Consider the following 25,561-nt stretch of genomic DNA (forward strand, 5'->3'; position numbering starts at 1 on the left):
GGGTCGTTGACCACAGTCATTGGCGGGAGAGGGGCCAATGAACTGTGTCTGTGGGAGACAGATCCTGCTGCTTCCACCACACAGTTCCACGAGGATGGAGGTCGTATTTTTTATATTCAAAATAAAAAAAATAGTAGTAGAGCAAAGGCATTCTACACTCGGCTGGCAGAGGTGATGCCTGAAAAGAAACAACAACCAAAAAGCAGCATTGTTTCATGGACGAGATGTAGGCTAGATCTGTCATTCTCACTCCTAAGATCAGCCCTCCTATGCCTGAGAGGTACCAGGTCCCCACCGCCCAAAGCAGCACATATACAAAATCTAGATTTTGAGCAGACGGTGGTTGACAGTAGGATAAATGAACTTTTGTATTGGGAATTATAAAAAAATAAATAGATAAATAAAAGGGTCGTTAACCAGTCATTGGCGGGAGAGGGGCCGATGAACTGTGTCGGTGGGAGACAGATCCTGCTGCTTCCACCACACAGTTCCACGAGGATGGAGGTCGTTAAAAAAACAGTAGTAATAGCAGCAGCAGAAGTAGTAGTAGTAGCAGTAGTGGTAGTAATAGTAGTAGACCGTCAAGGAAAATTCACGGATATTGTGAAGAAGGCATATAAAGCTTATTTTGGAGTCAAACTAGGGGACCAGTATAAGCTATTCGCTCCCCATATCTGCTACAAAACATATGTAGAGAATTTACAGGGTTGAAGGAACAAGAAAAGGAAGTGTATGCCCTTTTGGTGTCCCAATGGTGTAGAGGGAAGGGAAACATCACGTTACCAAATGTTACTTTTGTATGACAAGTCTAAAAGGCATCAAGCGCAAGAACAAGCACCATGTTCAATACCCTGATGTTCCTTATGTCATAAAGCCAGTTCCCCCTGGCCCCGATCTTCCTGTTCCTGAGCCAAATGTCACCATGGAATCTAGTTCCGATTCCAAATCCAGTGACATGACTGATACAGCTGAGTGTGGTGCATACAGGCCAGGAGGGGACCGGGTACGGACAGTTGCTCACTGGATAATTGCTCACCGGATAGTTGCTCACCGGATAATTGCTCACCGGACAATCGCTCACCGGAGAAGTGACAAATAGGACACTTGCTCACCAAAGATTTTTTTTACTTTTCTTGAACTTGATAACAAACAATATACAGGATTTTTTAGTTATATTTAGGTTTATTACAGCAATAATACACAAACAATATCCAAACTTTCATATTTTAGTTTTTAATAATTATAAAATTCAATACAAATTTCTCCCATCAATATATAGTAATGATCTTTTACCGGTCCAGTCTAATGGTGTGGCCAACGCGGTTTGGATTTTATTGATTATTTCTAAATTAACAACCTATAATGTTGCCATGGCAACTGATATTGTTTGTGTATTACTGCTGTAATAACCTAAATATAACTAAAAAAAATCTTGTATATTGTTTGTTATCAAGTTCAAGAAAAGTAAAAAAAAAATCTTTGGTGAGCAAGTGTCCTATTTGTCCACTTCTCCGGTGAGCGATTGTCCGGTGAGCAACTATCCAGTGAGCAACTGTCCTACACCCGAAGAGTACGACTAACCGGTGCCTTTGACCCAAGCCGAACTCAATGACCTGACACGAGACCTGAACCTTTCCAAGGAGTCTGCTCAGCTAATGGCTTCTCGTCTTCGATAGAAACGTGTATTGGCACCAGGAACAACATTCTATTGGTATCAGGACCACGAGAGAGAATTTAAAAAATTCTTCACGTTTGATGAAGCATCTTCACTGGTTTACTGTAACAATATTGCTGACCTGATTGAATTATTTAGTCTGAAGTGTGATTTTATGGAATGGACACTTTTCATTTACTCATCTAACAGAAGTCTCAAGGCAGTTCTTTTGAATAACAGAAATAAGTTTTCATTGATCCCTGTTGGGTACCCAGTTGAAATGAAAGAACCCCACAAAAACATGGAACGTCTGTTGTCTACTCTGAACTACCAGGAACATAAATGGTTGATCTGTGGAGATCTTAGAGTTGTTGGACTCATCCTAGGACTTCAAGGTGATTACACAAAGTATCCATGCTTTCTGTACTTATGGGATAGCCGTGCTAATGACCACCATTATGTCAGACAAGAGTGGCCATCAAGACAAGGATTAAAACCTGGTTCACACAACGTTCTGTCTCACCCTCTGATTGAACCGAGCAAGATATTGCTTTCACCCCTCCACATCAAACTCGGTGTCATGAAGAACTTTGTAAAGGCATTGGACAGGGAAGGTAGAGGCTTTGCTTTCCTCCATCAGAAGTTTCAACAAAAAAGCATGGAGAAACTTAAGATAAGTATATTTGATGGTCCTCAAATAAGAAAACTCGTCAAGGACACTAGTTTTGATGATGTAATGAATCGTGCTGAACCCTCTGCCTGGTTGTCCCTTAAGTCAGTCATTGCAAACTTTCTTGGCAACCACAGAAGTTCCTAGTATCAGAAAGTGGTTGTCGAGTTAATGGAGAATTTCCATCAACTTGGTGCGCGCATGTCAGTGAAAATGCACTTCCTCCGGTCTCATCTGGACTATTTTCCAGAGAATTGTAGAAATTTCAGTGAAGAACAGGGTGAACTCTTTCACAAAGGCCGATGGGATGTCAACTTTCTGGCCGACTACTGCTGGTTTCTGAAGAGGGATGTGGAGTCTGCTCAGCACAAATGGAAGTCCTTGAAGAGACCATTCATCCATGAGTAGCTTCCTTAGTTCATTATACTCTTCTTGCTATCTATTCAAAATATTTTGTGAGGCTTCTGTGAATAAATCAGTCTAATATTTTCAATATTGTGTTTCATTCACTTACAAATAGATCGGAATTTAGGATTTTATCATGTGCTAGTATTTAATTAATTTTATCTAATTGAGTAAAATGAGCATGATTTTTTTATTCAGTGCTAAAAACTGGCCCGAAAACAGCGCAGGCCAGAGTGATCGATCAGAGTGAAACAAACTGCTGCAATAACCATACCCGAAAATCAAAGACGAGATCCTTAAAACTATTACTGTTCGATGCAAAAGCAGAAAACCTAGAAGAGAACCGACAAACAATATATAACCTCTGGCAATACAGAACAACCAAAGTCTGAAAATAAACGAAACGTAACCCCAGAAGTACTGCCGCTACTACTACAACAACAAACAGTTGCAAGTTAAGGTCCTACACTACAGTTATAGACGTGGTATTAACCCAGAGTATTGTTAATGAGAGCAAGCTAGTGTTTCAAAACATAGTGTATTAAATATAGAAGTTTGTGTTGCTGATCAGGCAGTTCTCTATTATTAAAAACACCATAAACAGTTAACCCCTGAGTACATGGAAAGGGCAGGTACCCTGGCGGAAGGAGATGGGAAATGTAAATCAAGTCAGCAGGATACTGCGATGGCAGGCACATCACAAGCGCAAAGCAGTGGGAAGAAGAAAGAACCTCTTTGTATTATCGTATTAGGAATGGCAGGATCTGGAAAGACAAGTTTTGTACGTCGACTTGATACCCATTTACATGTCAAGAAGAAACCTCACAACGTCATCAATTTGGACCCAGCTGTACATGATGTCCCCTTCCTACCATTCATAGATATTCGAGATACTGTCAATTACAAAGAAGTAATGAAACAATATGGTTTGGGTCCAAATGGAGGAATTGTTACTGCCTTAAATTTGTTCTCTACAATGTTTGACAGTGTAATGAAACTTATTGCCAAACGGGAAGATCAGCTGGATTACATCATTTTTGATACTCCAGGGCAAATAGAAGTATTTAATTGGTCAGCATCAGGTCCAATTATAGCCGGAGCTCTCGCTTCAACTTACCCAACCATGATTGTGTATGTTGTAGATGTTGTCAGATCTGCCAATCCTCAGACGTTTATGTCCAACATGTTATATGCTTGCTCTATATTATATAAGTACAAATTACCTTTCATTATTGCCCTAAACAAAATAGATATTGTGGATTGTAAATATGCAATGAAGTGGATGCAAGATTTTGAAGAATTTCAAGATGCATTAGCAGCAGAGTCTTCTTATGCGTCGAATCTAACCCGTTCCCTCTCATTGGCTCTGGAGGAATTTTATAGCAATATCAAGTCATGTGGAGTATCAGCATATACAGGAGAGGTAAGGACTTATTTTGATTGATTTACGTAATAATTGTGGTAAATTCTTAGAAGTGCACACCTCCATGATATAGCGATAAAAAATTAATAATTCAATTTGGAAATTTCAAATTAGGACAATTTATAGTTTCATCCAACCATAGAATTTGATATGTGACTTATGTGTTTCTGGTGGGAAATGTTGTGATATGAACGATGGTGTACATCATTTCCGTCACAAATGCGTACTTTGAAGTAATTAAGTATTGAAGTTATGCACTTATGCCTACATCTCTCGAACGATCTGGGGGGACGTGTGGGAAATCGGAGTTTTTGGGTGGGGAAGACTAATAAATGGAGTAATGTGCGTTGCAAAACAGGTATAAAATTAACAAAAACACTTAAGAAATATAAAAAGAAAAACTTAAAGATCACATTTTAGGGCCCGAGTCCATCGCTAGCCATCTTTGTTTTTACCATCGATTAAAAAAAATGTCTTGCTAGATTTGTTACATTTAGCGAAGTCCACTCCAGCCACGCAAGACTTCCTAACCGTAAACTAACGTTACCTCCGTTGTTGTTGTTGTTGTTGTCGTTCCCTAGACTGTCTGTCCGAGCAGTCCCGTCTCCCCAAGGAAGGCCACAGCCGAAACTGGGTTTTCCCACTAATCCTTTATAGAGTGTATGGAGCTGGAGTGTATGGTCCTGGAGCTGCAACGTCTACGTTGTGGGACCACCCCCCAACCCCAAGAGTTGGGGGCCAATCAGCAGCAACCACCCCTGGCCATCAGCTCTACGCAGATGGCACCGATCCCCAAGGAGGAGCTACGCCTACCTGGGGGAGTACCACAATCCTGTTACCTCCGTTAGGTTAGGTTAGTTGAGTTTACGGTTACCAAGTCTTGTGCGAGGGGCAGCCCTAAATCTAGCGCTTCTACTCACAAATACTTACAATCGTTAGTAAATAAACATGGCGCCGCGTGCAGTACATGCCGATATGGGATATTTTTGTTTTTTTATGGGTTTCTTTAGTCTTCTTCATTTTACACCTGTTTGGCAATGTGCATTACTCCATTTATTAGTCTTCCCCACCCAAAACCCCCGATTTCCCACACGTCCCCCCAGATCGTTCGGGAGATGTAGGCATAAGTGCATAAATTCAATACTTAATTACTTCAAAAGTACATATTTGCGACAGAAATGATATACACCATCGTTCATATCACAACATTTCTCACCAGAAACACATAAGCCACATATCAAATTCTATGGTTGGGTGAAACTATAAATTGACCCGAAATTATAATACATCAACATAATATGCATTTTTCTTGGTGGGATTTAATAACAAAAAGTTCCTAAAACTCATTTACTAACGAATGAAGTCGTGGTGGGTGAACAATACACCATGTTTTTTGATAGATGCAGAGGTTGGAAGAAATGAAAGGATGATAAATTTGTCTATTCTAACCTAAGCTGTATTTAGTAATGCTGTACTTATAATTATAAAGATCATCTGGGTCTTTGTAATTGTCGTCATGGAAGTTGAGAGTCTTTTTAAGTACTCAATTGGACTACAGGGAATAGAGTTGTTGCATAGCTTGAAGGAAGCCCTATTGTCTTTATAACAGTGCTTATTAACGTCGCCTAGAGTTGGAGAACACACGGTGCACAACATGAAAGCCATCATCTAACTGACATTGACTGGACTGGACAGAAGACAACATGGCGTCTTGACGCTATGCTTGCAGCTTCGTTCGGTAGTATATTTACTTTTAGCATGGTTTTTTGTTATTGATTTTCACCAAGAAAAACATATATTACATTGATGTATTATAATTTACAAAATTAATAATTAATTTTCTAATGCTATATTGCAAAGGTGTGCACTTCAAGAAGAATACAATAATATTTTATAGATTCACGTGTTCATAAAATATTTTCTGCAGGAATGGTTTTAAATAACCAATTGTGTTTATTAAAGGTTACAGTTGACTCTAAGGTAACTGTTGTCTGTATAAGTACAGAAACTCACAAACACAATTTTAGTTTATTTTCTTGAATACATATTTTCACTAGCAGCGACATTGCATACAAGGCTATTTTTTCCAAGTGCACACCTATGCGATATAGCATTAGAAAATCAATTATTAATTTTGTAAATTATAATACATCAATGTAATATACATTTTTCTTGGCAGAAATCAATAACAAAAAACCTTGCTAAAAGCAAATATACTACCAAATAAGCTGCGAGCATAGCTTCAAGACACCATGTTGTCATCTATCCAGTCCAGTCAATGTCAGTTAGACAATGGCTTTCATGTTGTGCACCAGGTGTTCTCCAACTCCAGGTGACATTAATAAGCACTGTTACAAAGACAATAGGGCTTCCTTCAAGCTATGCAACAACTCTATTCCCTACAGCCCGATTGAGTAAACAATCAGGGTGTCAGCATCCGTGACAACAACCCAGATGATATTTAGAATTACAGGTATCACATTACTAGATACAGCTTAGGTTACATAGGTTAGGTTAGGTTAGAATAGACGAATTTATCATCTTTCATTTCTTCATCCTTGGTATCTATCAAAACAAACATGGCATATCATTCACCCTCTGTGACTTTGTTTGTTAATAAATTGGTTTGATATTAATTTCCACCATGAAAAAGGCATATGTTGATATATTATAATTTACAAAATTAATTATTGGTTTTCTTCTGCTATATCGTGTAGGTGTACATTTCTAAAAAATTACCACATAGAAGGTTATTTAAAGATCTCGAGACACACTACAAAATTTCTAAAGCCCAGCTTCAGGGTAATTGGGGGTATTTATAGGCTTTCAGTCAGTACAAACGCTCCTCAACTTACGTTTTAGTTACGTTCCAAACGGCTGAACGTAACGTGAAAATGAACGTAAGTTGTTACTGTACGTTCCAGTAATGTATGACCGTTCATACTGTACTATACATCCATAAATTCTATTACCGTATCTTATAAAACACCCCTAAATCATTAATTATAAACATAACATTGTAAAATAATAACATTAATTTCAAATAAATTAAATTCAAGCAACATAAAGTGAGATGGTAGAGGAGAAGGAGGAGGAGGAGGAGGAGGAGGCAAGGCATGTTCAGTCTGTCGCTTGTGCCATGTAAACAGTGGATGCAGCATCATGTGTAAGTATCGTTTGAGCGTTTCGTACTACGGAGAGCGCGCTAAACTCAAAAATTCACTCACAATTTTTTTTTTTCTTTTTACAATTTTTTTAAGGCAGTTCAAATGTAAAATCGAAAAAAACGTAAAACGAATGAACATAAGTAGAGGAGCGTCTGTAATCAGTTTCACCATTTTAATTTTGAGTGGTGAAGAGTTTATTTGTTTTTCTGAAGATATTATTTACAACTTCTTGGAAAGAATAAAAACATTATTGATATAAATTGATCAAATTCATGTCACTTCCCAGTTATTTTTAAATACAGTCGAACCTCGAAAGCCCAGACCCCGAATGCCCGGACCCTCGTATGACCGGTCAAAATGAACAAAGGGCGGACTTTTCAAGCAAAGTTCCCTATTTGTCCGGTAGGAGGCAGCGACGGCCGTACACGTATACTCAAACCCGGCCCAGTCAAGCCGCCACCAGGGCTGCCGTTTCGTAGAATTTTGTACCAAAATGTAGTAAAATAGCGGCATGTGGCAACTCCACAAGGACATGAGGAAAATTTTTCTACATATCAGGCTGTTAAAAACAGTCAAAAACTCAAAATTTTGTTTAAAAATCGTAGAACTAGTTAGCAAATAATAAATGGTACATCAAAATATGACTTTTATTGGTAATTGTGTTACTTATAAAATATTATACCCCAAAAGATACGTTTTTACGGTGTAGAAAAAAATTCTACGCTAAAGTTTCAGCTTTCTTTTAGCGATAATAATATAAAAAAAAAAAAAAATTATATCTTACTGAATATGTTAGGGCATGGGGGCCTTATATACATTCAAGAATAAAAAAAACTAGAACCAACATTTTGTCAAAGTTTGACAAGTATATCTTGCTATGAAAGTCTGCACACGCCCGAGAAAAATGTATGCCCTGGTATAGCAACACTCCATTCTACACGGCAGTGCAGAAAACGTGCCAACCCTGGCCGCCACCACTGTCCCGCGTGCATTCCTTCCGATATTTACCGTGTACGTAATGAAAAAATACAGTACAGTACACTGTATATACAGTACATTTAAATGCCTGTATTAGTTATTACATAATTATCAGTATTATGGTATTATTATTACAGTATTGTTATTATTACAGTGTTAGAGTATTATTCTTATGTGTTTCTATGCCATATCATACATTACCTATACATATACCGCTACGAAAATCTACGGGTGTTAGGGCGATATTTTCGATGACCGGACTTTTGGCATGACCGGACCACCCTTCCCCCCAATTAGTCCGGGCTTTCGAGGTTCGACTGTAGTACCATAACTAGTTTCATTTTTTTTTTTTTTTCTTTTTTTTTTTTTACCCATTAGAAGTCTATCTATTATAAGGATATTCATAATAAGAAATCAGCAGAAACAAAGCATTAGAAAATTTCTAAAAATATAAGACTTATATGTCATGATTGGATCAAATATTGCCCTAGAAATCAATAGTAACATTGCTCACCCCAGACAACTATGAAAAAAAAAATGCTCCATAACAAAATTAAATAGTCAAATCCTTCCTTTGGAAAGGAACCCAAAAGTTCTGAGTCTAACATTTGATAGTCATGTCATATTTGGCCCTCGTGTCAATGACCTGACAACAAAAATCAACAAGAAAACAAACCTTCTGAAAATCATCTCTGGCACTAACTTTGGACAACAGAAAGAAACTAATAACCATCTGTAAACAGTTCATAGAATTTTAGAATATGCCTCCATAGCATGGTTCCCAACAATCAGCAAATCAAACAAACACTGCAGAGTGGACCACAAAGAGTAATTACAAGAATCACCAAAACCACCCCATTAGGACACCTACATAAAGAAATCAAAATCACCCCATTAGAACATCACATGAAAATAAAAGGAACACAATTCTATGTCAGAATCCCCAACAACACACACCCCTCACATTACATCTAACAAACACCACCAAGACAATACAACAAAACTACACCAACAGCATACTGCTTGAGCATCTACCACAAAATGTCACGCAAACCACACAAAACATCCACACAGAAAAAAATTCACGTTCAGATAACTAAAGAAACCCTCCAAGAAAGACCACCTAACTCAATACTTCAACAATAACTCCAAGATATAAGAAAACCCTCACACACCAGACAAGAACCACATTAGTATGTCTGCACTCAGGTCACCATCCATCAGAGAGACTGTACCAATACAGATTAGGCCTGGCCACAGATTCAAACTGTCCCAAATGTAATCACCACACAGAAGACACAGAACATCTCATACTATAATGCCCTACACTGACAATCCCCAGACTATAACAAGTCTTCTCTAAATGACTTGTGGTCCTTTCCAGGGGCAGTTTCCAGGAGGCCATGGGTCTACTGGAAGAGAGACCAGGGGCAGTGGATTGATTGATAAAACCTTTTCTTTGTATTTATCTCTGAATACCTATTCCTCATAAAAAAATCCACCTAGACATTTACTTGTTTCCTTTATAATTTACCTATGCAACCACTCCTTCATTCACTGCCACATGTATCCTCAAATACTTTAAACTTTCAAATTTCTGAGGCTTCTTACCCTTTATACTCATATTGAACTCACCACCATCATCATTCTCTACTACTTTTTCTTACATTTATTCATAATTTCCTTCTCGCATACCTTTCCAAACTCAGTTACCAACTGTTTCAGTCTCTCTTCAGAATTAGTCACATGTGCACTGTGATCCTCAAATAACAACTGGTTTACTTCCCTGTCCATTCTCATCCACCATTTCTAAACCCCTGCCCAGTATTCATGCATTTACATCCCTGATCATCCCATTCATATACATACTGAACCACATATTCTTTACACAACCCCATATGCTTCTCACACCATTCACTTTCTCCATTTCCAACTATTAAGCCTTCTCTGTACCAGTAAAATAGGTTTGTTATAGTAATAGTAATAAAGGTTGTTTCAAGTTTCATTGATTGTAAACCTACAGTCCCACAACAGATGCAGTGGGACTTAGCCTCTCGCATAGATCTCATGAGAAGAAATATTGGAATGTCTTCTGTATTGTATTCATATGTGATGTTTCTATGCCACTAGAGGAGAGGAGCAGTTGGTGCTTGTCACTTTTCATTGAATGAAAAGGTGGAGGCAATACAATAGAATTCAATAGAAATCTTAGGGCTAAACCGTAAACCAAACGTTACCTTACTCCATTACTTCAGTTGGAGATGAGCGTGATGTGTTTTTAAGACAGCATGGAGATCAGTATGACATTTTTGTATTCAGAAAGAATTAATATATACATCACTTTCAGGGTTTGGACAAATTCATGGATTTAACTGGGGAGGCATCCATTGAGTATGAAGAATACAGGGCTGAATATAAGAAACTAGAGACCCAACGGAAAGAAGAAGAAACTCAAAAGAAGAGGAGAGAAATGCAGAAATTGGAGAAGGACATGAGAGAAGAGAAGGAGTCCCTCTGCACAGTGCGGAAAGCTATTAGGTATGGTTAAGCCTTGATTCAACATTGTGAAGTAATATTCACATTCATGATTACCATAACATTTTTATTTTCAGAAGGAGTATTGACTGCAAGGTAACACGCAGCCAATGCTTTATGGACTGTTTTGGGGTGCCCCCTATTGACTGAAACCACTCATCATTTCGTCATTAAATGTGCATGGTTTTGGTACAGATGAGAGTAAAAGGGAAGAAATTAGCAGTTTTTGAGAAGGAAAATGGATGTGTTAGAGTCAAGTGTAACTAAGTTGAAGGGGAAAATTTTGGGAGAAATGTAAAGATAGTACTGTTGGGGAATCTCAAAGCTAGAGTAGGAGGTTAGCAAGTAGATGGGGTAGTAGGGAGATTTGGTGTACCAGTTAAGAATTATAGTCAAGAGATGATGTTGGAAATCTATTTAGAAAGGGAGTTGATGATAGCAAACAGTGTTTAACCCCTTCCATACGGTGCTGCACACGTAGGCGTCATGAGGAGCAAGTGGATTCGCGACGCTGCCATATCGGCATCTTGATTATATTTATTGTAGTCGCCCCTGTGTTTTTACATTCTCCCAAATGCGCCCTGAATCCCATTCTCTGTGGTTTTCAAAATTCGCGGGTGAAAGAGAGAACGATCGATATAAGCGGTGACTATATTTTATGATGCGAGTATTATTACGACACGTCATACGGCTGGCATTGGCTGCTGCCCGCGAGATTTAAGTCCCGTACTGAAGTGGTTAAGAAGAGGGCCGATCATATGTATAAATGGGAAAGGGTGGCAAAGGGAAGGATGGTTGAGGGTATTAATGGGCTATGGAAGAATTCTAATTCAAGGAATGTCATTGTCATGTTTTACAAATATCTGGTATAGTGGGCTTGAAGCTAGTTTTGGAGAGATATTTGTTTATGATGATGTTGATATTTTGTCTAGGATTGCTCTAACTGCTTCATGGGTGGTGACAGATTAAACTTGCTCCATTCACTGCTTCCTTTATACTGGGGACCCAGTACTTCACATAGCAGGTCAACAACAGTGCCACCTAGTGTCTGTTAACTGAACCACACAAATCAAATCCAATATGGCTGCCCTCAGCCAAATGACGACAGTAAACACTCCAATGATGCTTGGTCTTTATTTTTTTTATTTTTTTTTATTTATATATTTTTTATTTTTTATTTATTATTATTTTTTTTAAAGTACTTATAAACCAAGGAAACCTATTGACCAATGAGGACTGCTTGCAAATGCTGGGTTAAGGCTCCCCTCTTAGTAAGGCAGTCAGCAAGTTGATCTGAGGTTCTGACCCAAGAAACAATTAATCTCACCACGCGACAACATATCCTTCAACAGTGCAATGTTGATCTGAAGATGATGATCCTCCACACTATGAGAAGAATTCAAGGCCTCCACCAAACTCTTGTTAACCGAGCAGTGTACAGCTAAGATGTGGCATTTGATAATGTCCCTGATAATTTGTCCAAGATAGGAAGCAGCCTCAGTGCACTCAATGAGTGCCAGGGTCTCGGCAGACAATGTGGATTTCACCACTTGGCGCCATTTCCTCAATTGCCAATAAAATCAGGCACTTTCTTCCTTCCCCATCCTTGAGAAAAATCACAAATCCTCCCTGGGAACCACCATCAGATAGGTTCCCAAAGGAAGCATCTGAGAAGCATTCAATTATACAGTCCTCTACAGCTGACAGCTTTCTAAACAGTAAGCAAAAATGGTCACCCATAACTTTGATAATCGTATTGAGTCTCACAGCATCAGCCACTGTGGCATTTTTATAATGTCCACTCAGTTTGCACATATCAAAGGCAATGCCAGGTCATGATTGTCTAGTTAACCAGCTCAGTTGACCAATCAGAGCACTGAATTCTTTCTTCTCATTGTTCGATGGCTCAATGGACTTGGCTGCCGACCTGCGAAATCCCAAACTCAGTTGTATGAGCAGACTGGCATAGCTATACTGGCCAACTGTTATATTTACCTAATTGTATTATACGGGAAGGGAGCTATGCTCGCGGTGACCCGTCTTTGTATCTTTCAGTATCAAGTTTTTTTCATAAAATCTTGAATAGTGTTTGCACACACTGTTTCTTTATCTAAATTATTCCAGGTATCCAGTACTCTATGTGGGAAGCTTTTTTTTTTTTTTTTTCAGATCTCTTCTATAGTTATCCTTTTTGAGTTTCTTTTCGTGTCCTCTTGTTTTTCCATTGTCCCATTTTAGTACATCATTTCTATCAAGGATTTCCATTCCTTTCATGATTCTATGGTTAGTCAGTAGATCTCCTCTTTCTCTTCTCTGCTCCAGTGTTGGTAATTCCAATTTGGATAATCTTTGTATGTTAATTTGGAAAGAACTGGTACCAACTTTGTCGTTGCTCTTTGTATTCTTTCTAATTTCTTTATATTCTTTTTCCAGTCCTGTGGTACCTTTCTATCTTTGAGGGAGCATTTGATTATATTATATTTTATCTGTCAACTCCTCTATGCATTCTTTCAGTATCCAATTTGCAGTTCCATCCGAACCATGTGATTTCCTGACATCAAGGTTTTTTATTTGTTCAATTTCCTTCTGTGTTACAGTTATTTCCTTCATTGAGGGGGATTTCTGTCTCTATTCCCTCACAGTTAGGTGAGTTCTCAATTGTGAATACCGATTTGAAATGATTGCTCATAATTTCTGCCATTTCTTGTTCTTCTGTATATTCATAATTTCCCTGGCACAGCTTTTCTATTTCTTGTTTGTTTTTTAGTTTACCATTTACATACAAATACATTTAGATACTTGGGTGCAAATGTGGCAAGAAAGGGAGGAGTGGGGGTGGAGGTAGAATGTAGATTGAGAGAAACGAGTAAATGCCTTGGTGGATTAAAAAATGTAATGAGAAATAGACACCTGGGAATGGATGCTAAGAGGAGGTTATATGAAGAGTGAGAAATGAGGAGGAGAACAGGGGTGGAAAGTGAGTTGGGAGATAGGGTTGATGAAAGAGTAATAGGATGGTTTGGACACATGGAAAGAATAAGTGAAGGAAGATTAGTAAAAGAGGTGTGGAAAGCAGATGTGGAAGGAGTGAATGTGAGGGGGCATCCTAGGATGAGATGAATGGATGGGGTAAAAGGAGCATTACAAAAGAGAGGAATGTCTGTTGAGGAAGGATGGGAGAGGACAGAAGATAGGGGTGAATGGAGAAGGGTGTATAGATGATGCTGTGATGCATGAGAGGGAGTGGGTGGGGTATGGGGGGGGTGAGGAAGTATGTATGAGAAATTTGACGCAACCCGAAGGGATTTCTCCCCGTCTTCTCCTTTTCTGCATGAGGGGACAGAGAGGGGGACATGCCGAATTAATGAAGTGGCCTTGCTGTGGATGTGCTATGTCTTGCGACACTGCTTCTGACCCAGGGCAGTGGACAGGATGCAGGGATGACCCATCATCTAGTAGGTGCCAAGATAAGAGGGAGGGAGGAGGGTGGAGGGGAGTGGAATATGTAGGGGATGGAATGGGTGAGTGGTTTCTATGCCTTTTTCTTTTTGGCTACCCCCCATGTAAGGGGGGAAAGCCTTTGGTATATGTATGTACATACCTGTAAAATAGTTTAGGTGGTTCCTTGCATTTTTCTATTATTTCTTTTTCATAGTTTTTTTTCATCTCTGCATATTTTTACATAATTGTTTCTTAGTTTGATGTATGTTTGCCATTTGCTTTTTTTTTTTTTTTCTCCATCTTTTCCAAGCTTTGTCTCTTTTATCCTTAGCTTCACTACATTTTTTGTTGTACCAGTTCTTTATGTATACTCTTTCTTGCTTTTGTTGTGGTACATATTTGTTCACTCCCTCATTATAAATTTCTTTTAGTATATTCCATTTCTCTTCCATCTTTGTTTCTTCCTTTAGGAATTTTTCCCAGTTTGCATTACAAAAGAATTTTTTAAGTTTCTCAAGATTCATTTTGTTATACATTGGTCTTCCTATTCTATGTTTCTCATTTCTTCTTAGGTCCATTTGCTCTTTTAGTTCAAATTCTATTAGTACATGGTCACTCTTTCCTATTGGTGTTTTGTAATCTAATCTGTCCTCAGTTTCAGGTTCTGACATAAGTATTAAAACAGTCGCAATGGTTCCTCATTATTTCTGTATATGGTATTTTCCTTTATCCACTGACTCGTTGTGTATTCAATGGTCATATCGAGCAGCATGTTGCCCCAGATGTCTTCTCCACCCTTTACTGTCATTTTTTCCCAACATATTTCTTTTGAATTAAAATGACCCATAATTACTATATTTCCTCTTTCCTTCAGTATATCTGTCAGTTCATACTTTGTATCTTCCAACAGTTTGGAATGATCGCTTTCTGTCCAGGACTATGTTTTGGGGGGCACATGCACTTCTACAATTTTTCTACTTTTCATGTGATTGCTTTAAACTTTTATAATAATTTATTCTACATTGTTTTTTCCTTCTGTTATCTTTGTCACATTTAAATCTTTCCTAGTCAAAAATAATACTCCCCCACCCTGTTTTTCGTTTCTATTCCCTGTGGTGGAGGAAAAGAATACTGCCACCAAGTAATTCCACTTGGATTGTAAGAGGCGAGAAGAAAGGGACGGGGATTGGGACTAGGCATCCTTCTCCTTGTAGCCCCACAGGGGACATTCCTAAAAGAAAAAGCAAAGGCATAAGAGGGTCTGGGATTTTTCCGACCAGCACCCTAAGGTTTGGGTCTTTTAATGTGCGTGGATGTGGTACAGATGAGAGTAAAAGGGAAGAGATAGGTAGTATGTTTGTGAGAAGAAAGATGGATGTGTTGGCTTTGAGTGAAACTAAGCTGAAAGGGAAGGGCGAGTGTAAGTTTGGGAGTGTAAGTGGGAGGTTATCAGGAGTGAAGAGAGGGCGAGGGAGGGAAGGGGTGGCTATTCTAGTAAGTGAAGAGATAGGGAAATGTGTAGTGGAGTGGAAAGAGGTTCCCTCAAGGATAATGTGTATTAAGGTGAAACTGGGAAAGGAGATGTGGGTTTTTGTAAGTGCATATGGGCCTGGCAGTGAGAAGAGAATAGAAGAAAGGGAGGCTTTTTGGATAGATTTAAATGAGTGTATAGAGGATTTAGGGAGAAATATCAATGCAATAGTACTGGGAGACCTTAATGCTAGGGTAGGAAATGATCCAATTGATGGAGTGGTTGGGAAATGTGGAGTTCCAGGAAAGAATCTTAGTGGAGAGTTGATGGTGGAAATGTGTCTAGAGAGTTGATGATAGCAAATACAGTGTTTCGGAAGAAATTCAAGCATAAGTACACATGGGAGAGGGTGGTGGATGGAAGGGTAGTAGATAGAGTGTTAATGGACTATGTAGTGGTAAATAGGATTATGATATGAAGAGTTAAGGATGTACATGTGCTAAGGGGAGGCGGGTGGGGGAATATCAGATAATTTTTTGGTGGAAGGTAAGTTGAGAGTGGAGGATAGATGGAGGAAGAGGAGAGGGACAAAGGGTAGGGAGGTGCTTAGAGTGAACTCTTTAAATGAAAAGGAGAAGGAGTACAAGAGGAAACTGAAGGAGGAGTGGGAGGGAGTGAAGGATAGAGTAGAGCTAGGTGTGGAGGAGGAATGGGGATGGTTCAAGGAGGGAGTCACAAAGTGTGCAAAGATGGTGTGTGGAACAAGAAGGATAGGAGGAAATAGAAGGAAGGGTAGTGAATGGTGGGATGAGGAAACAAAGAAGGTTATAGAAGAGAAGAAGTGAGCTTTCACATATTGGTTTCAAAATAGGACGAGGGAGTCATATGAGAGGTACAAAGAAAAGAAAAGAGAAGTAAAGCAAAAGGTAAAGGAGGCAAAGAGGAGAGCAGATGTGAAATGGGGTAAAAGTATGACAGAAAATTTTGAAAGTAATAAAAAGATGTTTTGGAAAGAAATTAAGAGAGGAAGAGAAGGCGAATCAAGTAGAGAAGAAAAGGTAAAAGGTGCAGATGGAGAGATGATGATGGAAGAGAAGGCAGTAAGGGGAAGATGGGTAGAATATTTTAGGGAGTTGCTAAATGTGAAGGTGGATAGGGAGGGAAAGATAGCTGCAGTGGGAAATGCTAAGAAAATGAGAGTGATGAGTGAGGAAAATGGAGGAGAAATAAGGAAGGATGAAGTGAAGGCAGCAGTTAAGATGATGAAAGCAGGTAAGGCACCTGGTCTGGATGGATGCCATGCAGAATGTCTAAAAAAGGAGGTACAGTGATGCTGGACTGGCTGGTGAGGTTATTTAATGTTTGCTGAAGAGAGGTTAGAGTGCCGGAGGACTGGAGGAGTGCCTGTATAGTTCCACTTTACAAGGGAAAAGGGTACAAGTGTGAATGTAGTAGTTTCAGAGGGATTAGCTTGTTAAGTGTAGTTGGGAAGGCTTATGGGAGGATCTTGATTGAGAGGATTAGGAGAGGAACAGAAGGAGTAATTGGTGAGGAACAGTGTGGATTTAGGATGGGTAGAGGTTGTGTAGATCAGATTTTTGTGGTAAGACAGATATGTGAGAAAGCTATAGGAAAGGGGAAGGATGTTTTTTGGGCCTTTATGGTCCTGGAAAAGGCATACGACAGGGTTGACAGAAAGGCACTGTGGGAGGATTTGCAGATATACGGGATAGGAGGAAAGCTTCTGGGAGCTGTCAAGAGTTTTTATGAGAGTAGTAGAGCTTGTGTCAGGATTAGAAATGGAGAGAGTGAGTGGTTCGAGGTAAAGGTGGGACTTCGTCAAGGATGCGTTATGTCACCCTGGCTGTTCAGCTTATACATGGATGGGGTGGTGTGAGAGGTGAATGCAAGGGTAGTGGGTCAGGGATTGGAGATGGTTAAAGAAAATGGAGAAAAGTGGGAGGTGAGCCAGCTGTTGTTTGCGGACAACACTGCACTTGTGGCAGGATCGGAGGAGGGACTGAGGAAGTTGGTGACAGAGTTTGGGAGAGTGTGTGATAGAAGAAAGCTGAAGATAAATGTGGGTAAAAGTAAGGTGATGAGATGTACAAGGGGTGAAAGTGGCAGCAGACTGGAAATGAGCATTAAGGGAGAGCGACTGGAGGAAGTGGATAGTTTTAGATACTTGGGTGCAAATGTGGCAGGAAAAGGTGGAGGTAGAATGTAGATTGAGAGAAACGAGTAAATGCCTTGGTGGATTAAAAAGTGTAATGAGGAATAGACATTTGGGAATGGATGCTAAGAGGAGACTATATGAAGGAGTGATTGCACCAACAGCACTGTATGGGGCAGAAACATGGAACATAAGAGGAAGAGAGAAGGAGTTTGAATGTGTTTGAGATGAGGTGTCTGAGACGTATGATGGGGGTTACTAGGCTGGATAGAGTGAGAAATGAGGAGGTGAGGAGGAGAACAGGGGTGGAAAGTGAGTTGGGAGATAGGGTTGATGAAAGAGTATTAGGATGGTTTGGACACATGGGAAGAATGAGTGAAGAAAGGCTAGTAAAAGAGGTATGGAAGGCAGATGTGGAGGGAGTAAACATGAAGGGACGTCCTAAGATGAGGTGGATGGATGGGGTGAAGGGGGCTTTGGGGAAGAGGGGAATGTCTGTTGAGGAAGGACTGGAGAGAACAGAAGACAGGGGTGAATGGAGAATGGTTGTATATGGATGATGTTGTGATGCATGAGGTGGAATGGGCGGGGGGATGGGGGGTGAGGTAGTATATGAGCAAATTTTGACGCAGCCCGAAGGGATTTCTCCCCGTCTTCTCCTTTTATGCATGGGGGGACGGAGAGGGGGGGGGGGTTGCCGATTTAATGAAGCGGCCTTGCTGTGAATGTGCTGTATCTTGCGACACTGCCTCTGACCCAGGGCAGTGGACAAGGTGCAGGGATGACCAGTCATCCAGGAGGTGCTAAGGTGAGAGTGAGGGTGGAAGGGTGTGGAGTGTATTCAGGGATGGAATGGGTGGGAATGATTTTATGCATTTTCCTTTTTGGCTACCTCCCTTGTAAGGGGGAAAAAGCCTTGGTATATGTATGTATGTATGTATTCTTCGTTCAACAGTTGTATAGACCTTGTCCCACAGTATTTGGTGGTAGAGTACTTTTTAATTTAGTTTCTACTATTCCCATTATGTCTGGTTTTTCTAATGCCAGATAGTCATTTAATTCATTCAGTCCTGAAATCATTCCATCTATGTTGGTATAGGCTAACTTTAATTTTTTCCTTTCTCGTCTTTTTCTGTCTGCTTTGTTTCGTTTTTCCTACCTTCAGCTGTAGTGCCCACTTCCAATCCTATGTACTTGAAGGTAGATGATGCCGTGCTCCCAGTATAGAACTCTCCTTGAAAAACATCAATAACCTTCTCCTGGAACACTCCACTGCCCATCCAGAGAAAATCATCCACATATACACATATGATACCATGAAGTTCACCACCAAAATACCATGAAAACAAGGATGGTTCAAGTTGACTCCTCTCAGCTGCCAGAGACAGTAGCCGACTCTTGACATGCAAGTACCATACTCTCACTGCATCACATAGACCATACACCATCTTTTTCAGTCTCCAAAGCTGACCACTATGATATTCTGGGGGAGGACACAAGTAAACCTCTCACTCTATGTAGTTGCCCTGAAGGGAAGCTCACTTCACATCTAGGCTGTTACACACCCAACCAAACATAGAAGCCATTGCCAAAGCCAATTGGATAGATTCTTTAGAACAAGCTGGGGAGTCCTTCCAAAAGCTGAATGTGTCCTCCTCAAAACCCCGTGCTACAAGGTGTGCCTTGATTATAGGGCTTCCATCTTTCACCTTTTCTGTAATAACCCACTGCACATACAGGTAAACGTCGACTTACGATGGCATTAGGTTTCGATAGAGCCATCGTAAGACGATTTCATCGTAAGTCGATCCCCAATTTGTGTATCACTGTTCCGTGGTCACTGTACCTAGCCTACCTGTATATTAACCACCAGAGATACTGAATATAGCCTATTAAACATGTACAGTAGTTTATTTAATTATTTTTATCCTTTTTACCATATTCAAACACTATAATATGTATTTTCAGTACGGAACTTAAATCTCGCGGGCAGCAGCCAATGCCAGCCGTACGACGTGACGTAATAATACTCGCATCATAAAATATAGTCACCGCTTATATCGATCGTTCTCTCTTTCACCCGCGAATTTTGAAAACCACAGAGAATGGGATTCAAGGCACATTTGAGAGAATGTAAAAACACAGGGGCGACTACAATAAATATAATCAAGACGCCGATATGGCACCGTCGCGAATCCACTTGCTCCTCATGACGCCTACGTGTGCGGCACCGTATGGAAGGGGTTAAATTATCATGTCGTCGTCGTCGTCGTCGTCATCGTAAAGTCGAACAATCGTAAGTCGCGGCCATCGTAAGTCGACGTTTACCTGTATATAAATTCCTGTCCTCTTGTTTTCCACCACCTCATAACAATTTTTTTTGTCAATTTTGTACTTCCAGTTCCTTTGCTTTTATCACTTCTTCATTGGAGTAAAACACGAACATCTCCATTTTGTCAGAGACCACTTCCAATTCTGCAACTTCTGAATAATCCACACACTCTACACTCCCATCAGAATCTTTTTGGAAGCTGAACCAATTTTGTTTATTTTTCTTTAGCTTTACCTCCTCTGCTCACTATTCTTCCAGACATGTGTTCACCAGTTTTTTCATTCAGTCTTCGGATCCTTTGCCCCAGTAGCAGTTTGAATGGTCTTGTTTCTCTTCGAGAGTTCTCTGGCAGTTCAGGGTTGTTTATAATATAATTTTTTCTTTGTTGTACCTCCTGTATCTCACCACTATCATCTACTTCCTCACTGCTTTCAGATGTTGATGCAGATGAAGCAGACCCCTCTGAATCCTCATCTACCTCCTCCTGATCACATATGCCCTCCATATTCCTCAATACCTCCCGGGTGTCATTGGATGATCCACCACAATTCTGAGGACAATCTGATTGAGACCTCAAGGGAAGTTTGGATAATTGGGAAATATAGGCTCTGACATAAACACCTCCATGACAAACCAGAACCTGCTTGCTATCCCCACCAATAACTGTGCCTGGACCATGCCATCACTGATTAATCGTTATGCTTAAAGTACACCTCATTGCCATTGTAAAGGTCATTTATCTCCATTGCATGCACATTATGATGCAAAGCTCTCTTGATCCTTCCACTAGATTTGTTTTTGAGGTACTTCCTTTGAGCCAAGTGCAGAGCATTTAAGTTTTGTTATACAATATCCAAGCCAGAAACTGACTCTAAAGCAGGCAAGGAGCTACTGGTGACAGACGGTACTGCAGGATTGAAACCAAATACTAACTGGTTTGAGCTAAAACCAGAATTATTTGCCAATGCATTATGGGCTGACACCACCCATGCTAAGGCTACGTTGATATCACACTGCATATCCTCAAACACTTTTAGCACTGTGTCACCATTGCTCCACAGACTTTCTGCAGCAGTAGTTAGAATTTCAACACCAAACAGATCACCAAATTCTCTCATGTCACTATTATTAAATTTAAGTCCATTGTCAGAGAAGTTTCCTTGGAGCACCAAACAATGAAATCCAGTTTCTGAAGATGCTGCCAACCACTGTGTTAGCAGACTTGTTGGTGATGGCTGATGCCACACAATATCTTGTAGCAAGATCTACTATGATAAGAAACAGATGTTTTTGTACCTGTTTCAGATCCATTACAATTACTTAATTAAATTTCTCTGCCATTTGCACACTGACAACTGGTCCAGGTTTAGGGTGGTTATGTACACTTCACAGTTTTCAGTAACATTTCTAAACTGTTTCTCAAAGTCCCTCTCCAACATTTCAGCATTTCGCAGCATCCTTATCAAGCTCTCCACACCCAGATGGCCAAATTGACGATGAATTTTTAAAGCCATTTTACTGCGTAACCTTTAAAATAAATTGCATGTCTCAAGGAACCCCTGTGCAAAAAAACAACACATATACCATATCTTTCTCATTTTATTTATATTGTAATAATAGGTTAGATAGGATGATGTCTATATTACATTATTACAATAACCAAGAATATTGGTGAGGAACAGTGTGGATTTAGGACAGGTAGAGGTTGTGTAGATCAGATCTTTGTGGTAAGACAGATATGTGAGAAAGCTATAGGAAAGGGGAAGGATGTTTTTTGGGCTTTTATGGATCTGGAAAAGGCTTATGATAGGGTAGACAGAAAGGCACTGTGGGAGGTTATGCAGATTTATGGGATAGGAGGAAAGCTTCTGGGAGCTGTCAAGAGTTTTTATGAGAGTAGTAGAGCTTGTGTCAGGATTAGAAATGGAGAGAGTGAGTGGTTTGAAGTAAAGGTGGGACTGCGTCAAGGATGCGTTATGTCGCCCTGGCTGTTCAACTTACACATGGATGGGGTGGTGTGAGAGGTAAATGCTAGGGTAGTGGGTCAGGGATTGGAGATGGTTAAAGAAAATGGAGAAAAGTGGGAGGTGAGCCAGCTGTTGTTTGTGGACGACACTGTGCTTGTGGCAGGGTCAGAGGAGGGATTGAGGAAGCTGGTGGCAGAGTTTGGGAGAGTATGTGATAGAAGAAAGCTAAAGATAAATGTAGGTAAAAGTAAGGTGATGAGATGTACAAGGGGTGAAAGTGGCAGTAGACTGGAAGTGAACATTAAGGGAGAGCGACTGGAGGAAGTGGATAGTTTTTAGATACTTGGGTGCAAGTGTAGCAGGAAAAGGTGGAGTGAAGGTGGAGGTAGAATGTAGATTGAGAGAAGCGAGTAAATGCCTTGGTGGATTAAAGAGTGTAATGAGGAATAGACATTTGGGAATGGATGCGAAGAGGAGACTGTATGAAGGAGTGATTGTGCCAACAGCACTGTATGGGGCAGAAACGTGGAACATAAGAGAAGAGAGAAGGAGTTTGAATGTGTTTGAGATGAGGTGTCTGAGAAGTATGGTGGGGGTTACTAGGCTGGATAGAGTGAGAAATGAGGAGGTGAGGAGGAGAACAGGGGTGAAAAAGGATTTGGGAGATAGGGTTGATGAAAGAATATTAGGATGGTTTGGACACATGGAAAGAATGAGTGAAGAAAGACTAGTAAAAGAGGTATGGAAGGCAGATGTGGAGGGAGTGAACATGAGGAGACGTCCTAGGATGAGGTGGATGGATGGGGTGAAGGGGGCTTTGGGGAAGAGGGGAATGTCTGTTGAGGAAGGAAGGGAGAGGACGGAAGACAGGTGAGTGGAGAATGGTTGTATATGGATGATGTTGTGATTGCATGAGGAGGAATGGGCAGGGGGGTGGGGGGTGGGGTAGTATGTGTGAGTAAATTTTGACGCAGCCCGAAGGGATTTCTCCCCGTCCTCTCCTTATATGCAAGGGGGGACAGAGAGGGGGGGGTCGCCGATTAAATGAAGCGGCCTTGCTGTGGATGTGCTGTGTCTTGCGACACTGCTTCTGACCCAGGGTGGTGGGCAGGGTGCAGGGATGACCCGTCATCCAGGAGGTGCTCAGATGAGAGGGAGGGTGGGAGGGGTGTGGAGTGTATTTAGGGATGAAATGGGTGGGAGTGTTTTTATGCCTTTCCCTTTTTGGCTACCTCCCTTGTAAGGGGGAAAAAGCCTTGGTATATGTATGTATGTGTAAGAATATGTTGTACGTGTTTAATTATATATAGGAGGTGCTAAGATAAGAGGGAGGGTGGAGGGGAGTGGAGTGTATTTGGGGATGGAATGTGTGGGAATGATTTTATGCCTTAAATTTCTTTTTGGCTACCTCCCTTGTAAGGGGGAAAAAGCCTTGGTATATATATGTATGTACGTATATAAAATTAACTAAAAAATCAAAAGTGCATTAGCTTATCTCACTTGTTCTCATGGAACCCTTAGGGACCTTTTGCGGAACCTTAGGGTTCCGGGGAACCCTGGTTAAACAATGCTGCCCTAAACCATTGAAACAGAAGAGGGCTGCAGCAGAGAAAGGGAAAAAGTCAGGCATAAGTAAGAGAAGAAGCATGAAGAGAGAAGAGATATTGGTAGCCCTTTACTAATAAAGGGCAACCACTCTCTTCCTTTTAATGCCTTGATTTACTTGAATAATGAATTATCAAATAATTTATCTGCATATTTCACAAATGACACCCATTAAATTGATGCCTGGAGTGTAAAAACCTGAAGGTATACTTTGAAGCCCATTTTCTCTCTCGCTTTTTTTTTTTTTTTTTTTTTTCTTCTTCTTCTTCTTCTTCTTTCTAAAATAATATAATTCAGAATAATACTACTCTGACAAAATTTGGTCTATTTACATTATTATTATTATTTTTTTTTAATGAAGTGTTGAATATTAATTTTTCTAGAGGGATTTATGTTATGAGTCGTTAAAAAATTATGTGAGGGTAAATGATATATCAATATAACAATGTAACCACTGAACAAAAAAGTATATATAGTGTGTTGATAATTATAACTTTGCCCAATACTTTCATAGAAACAAATGCCACAGCATAAGTCCAAATAGTTGGAGACTGGTAGTTTGTATATTGATGATTTTACATATAAAAATGAGATTTTTATTTTGTAAGTAATCTAGTGACAGACTTCAATGAAACTTGGTCAAAATGACTACAGTAATGATCATGAGTTTCAGTAAAAAAGAAATCAGCTTCCTATTTCAATTAAAAAAGTGTCCTTAATACTGTAATGATACTGAATGTGTTTTATAATGATGACAATTTTAATATTTTTCTTATATCCAGGGAAGAGACAGAAATCTTCCTGTCTCCAGGAGCTGATAGTGAAGATGAACAAGAAGGAGATGAATTAGATGAGGAGGACACAGAGGAGAAAAAAGAGCTTGAATCATTTAAGCAATTCCTGGATCAACATAAAAATAAAACAATGCAACAGAAGTTGACACCTTCTGATGAACAGTCTTGAATGCAGGATTTATACATTTTTGTTTGTATTGTACCTAATTGTACAACTTGTGATATCCTTTTTTTTTTTCTTAGTTTATATCATGTTTTGATATATTTTGAACTCCTAAATGCTCCAAGTGGAGACTACTAATGTAGTGGATCTATGGTCAACTACACTGGTAGCACCATTTTTATATAAAAGGTGTACTCAGTTTAGTGGTGGTTTTATTCAGATTCTGAACAGGTAGGATTGCATCACCATCTATAGAGAAAAGATGTAGAGGTTGGATGCCTCCTGCTGCACTGAGATATAACTCAATAGTAATTACAGTTGGCTATCCATGTTTACAAATTATGGTTTGTATTTACCTAGTTGTATCTTATAGGAAGGGGAGCTACACTCATAGTGTCCAGTATCTGTATCTTGCCATATCTAATTTGCTCTTAAATTCTTGTATTGTTTTTGCACACACTATTGTTTCGTCTAGTATGGTCCATACATCCACCACACTGTGGGGAAAGCTGTTCTTTTTGAAGTCTCTTCCATAATTGTCCTTTTTGAGTTTCCTTCCATGTCCTCTTGTGTTTCTCTTATCCCAATTTAGTAAGTCTTCTCTATGAAAGATTTCCACACCTCTCATAATTCTGTAGATGTCAACAAGTCACCTCTTTCTCTTCTTTGTTCCAGAGTTGGTAGTTCTAGTTTTGACAATCTTTCTTCATTTTACATTTTTGATAGTGTTGGGGCCATCTTCATAGTTACTCTCTGGATTCTTTCAATTTTCTTTATCTTTTT

General features: G+C 39.8%; 1 protein-coding gene across 1 annotated transcript; it reads left to right on the forward strand.

Moving 5' to 3' along the window:
• The first annotated feature begins 2,944 nt into the window (after positions 1-2,944).
• Positions 2,945-24,981, forward strand: LOC143023509 (GPN-loop GTPase 1-like). The gene is made up of 3 exons (XM_076182042.1): positions 2,945-4,152; positions 10,645-10,835; positions 24,604-24,981. Exons 1-3 carry the CDS (start codon positions 3,349-3,351, stop codon positions 24,782-24,784), a joined length of 1,176 nt encoding a protein of 391 aa, XP_076038157.1. The 5' UTR covers positions 2,945-3,348; the 3' UTR covers positions 24,785-24,981.
• Positions 24,982-25,561: the final 580 nt, after the last annotated feature.

Source organism: Oratosquilla oratoria, unplaced genomic scaffold (genome assembly GCF_046742065.1).
Source record: "Oratosquilla oratoria isolate Oo_2021 unplaced genomic scaffold, ASM4674206v1 SCAFFOLD49, whole genome shotgun sequence".
NCBI lineage: Eukaryota > Metazoa > Arthropoda > Malacostraca > Stomatopoda > Squillidae > Oratosquilla > Oratosquilla oratoria.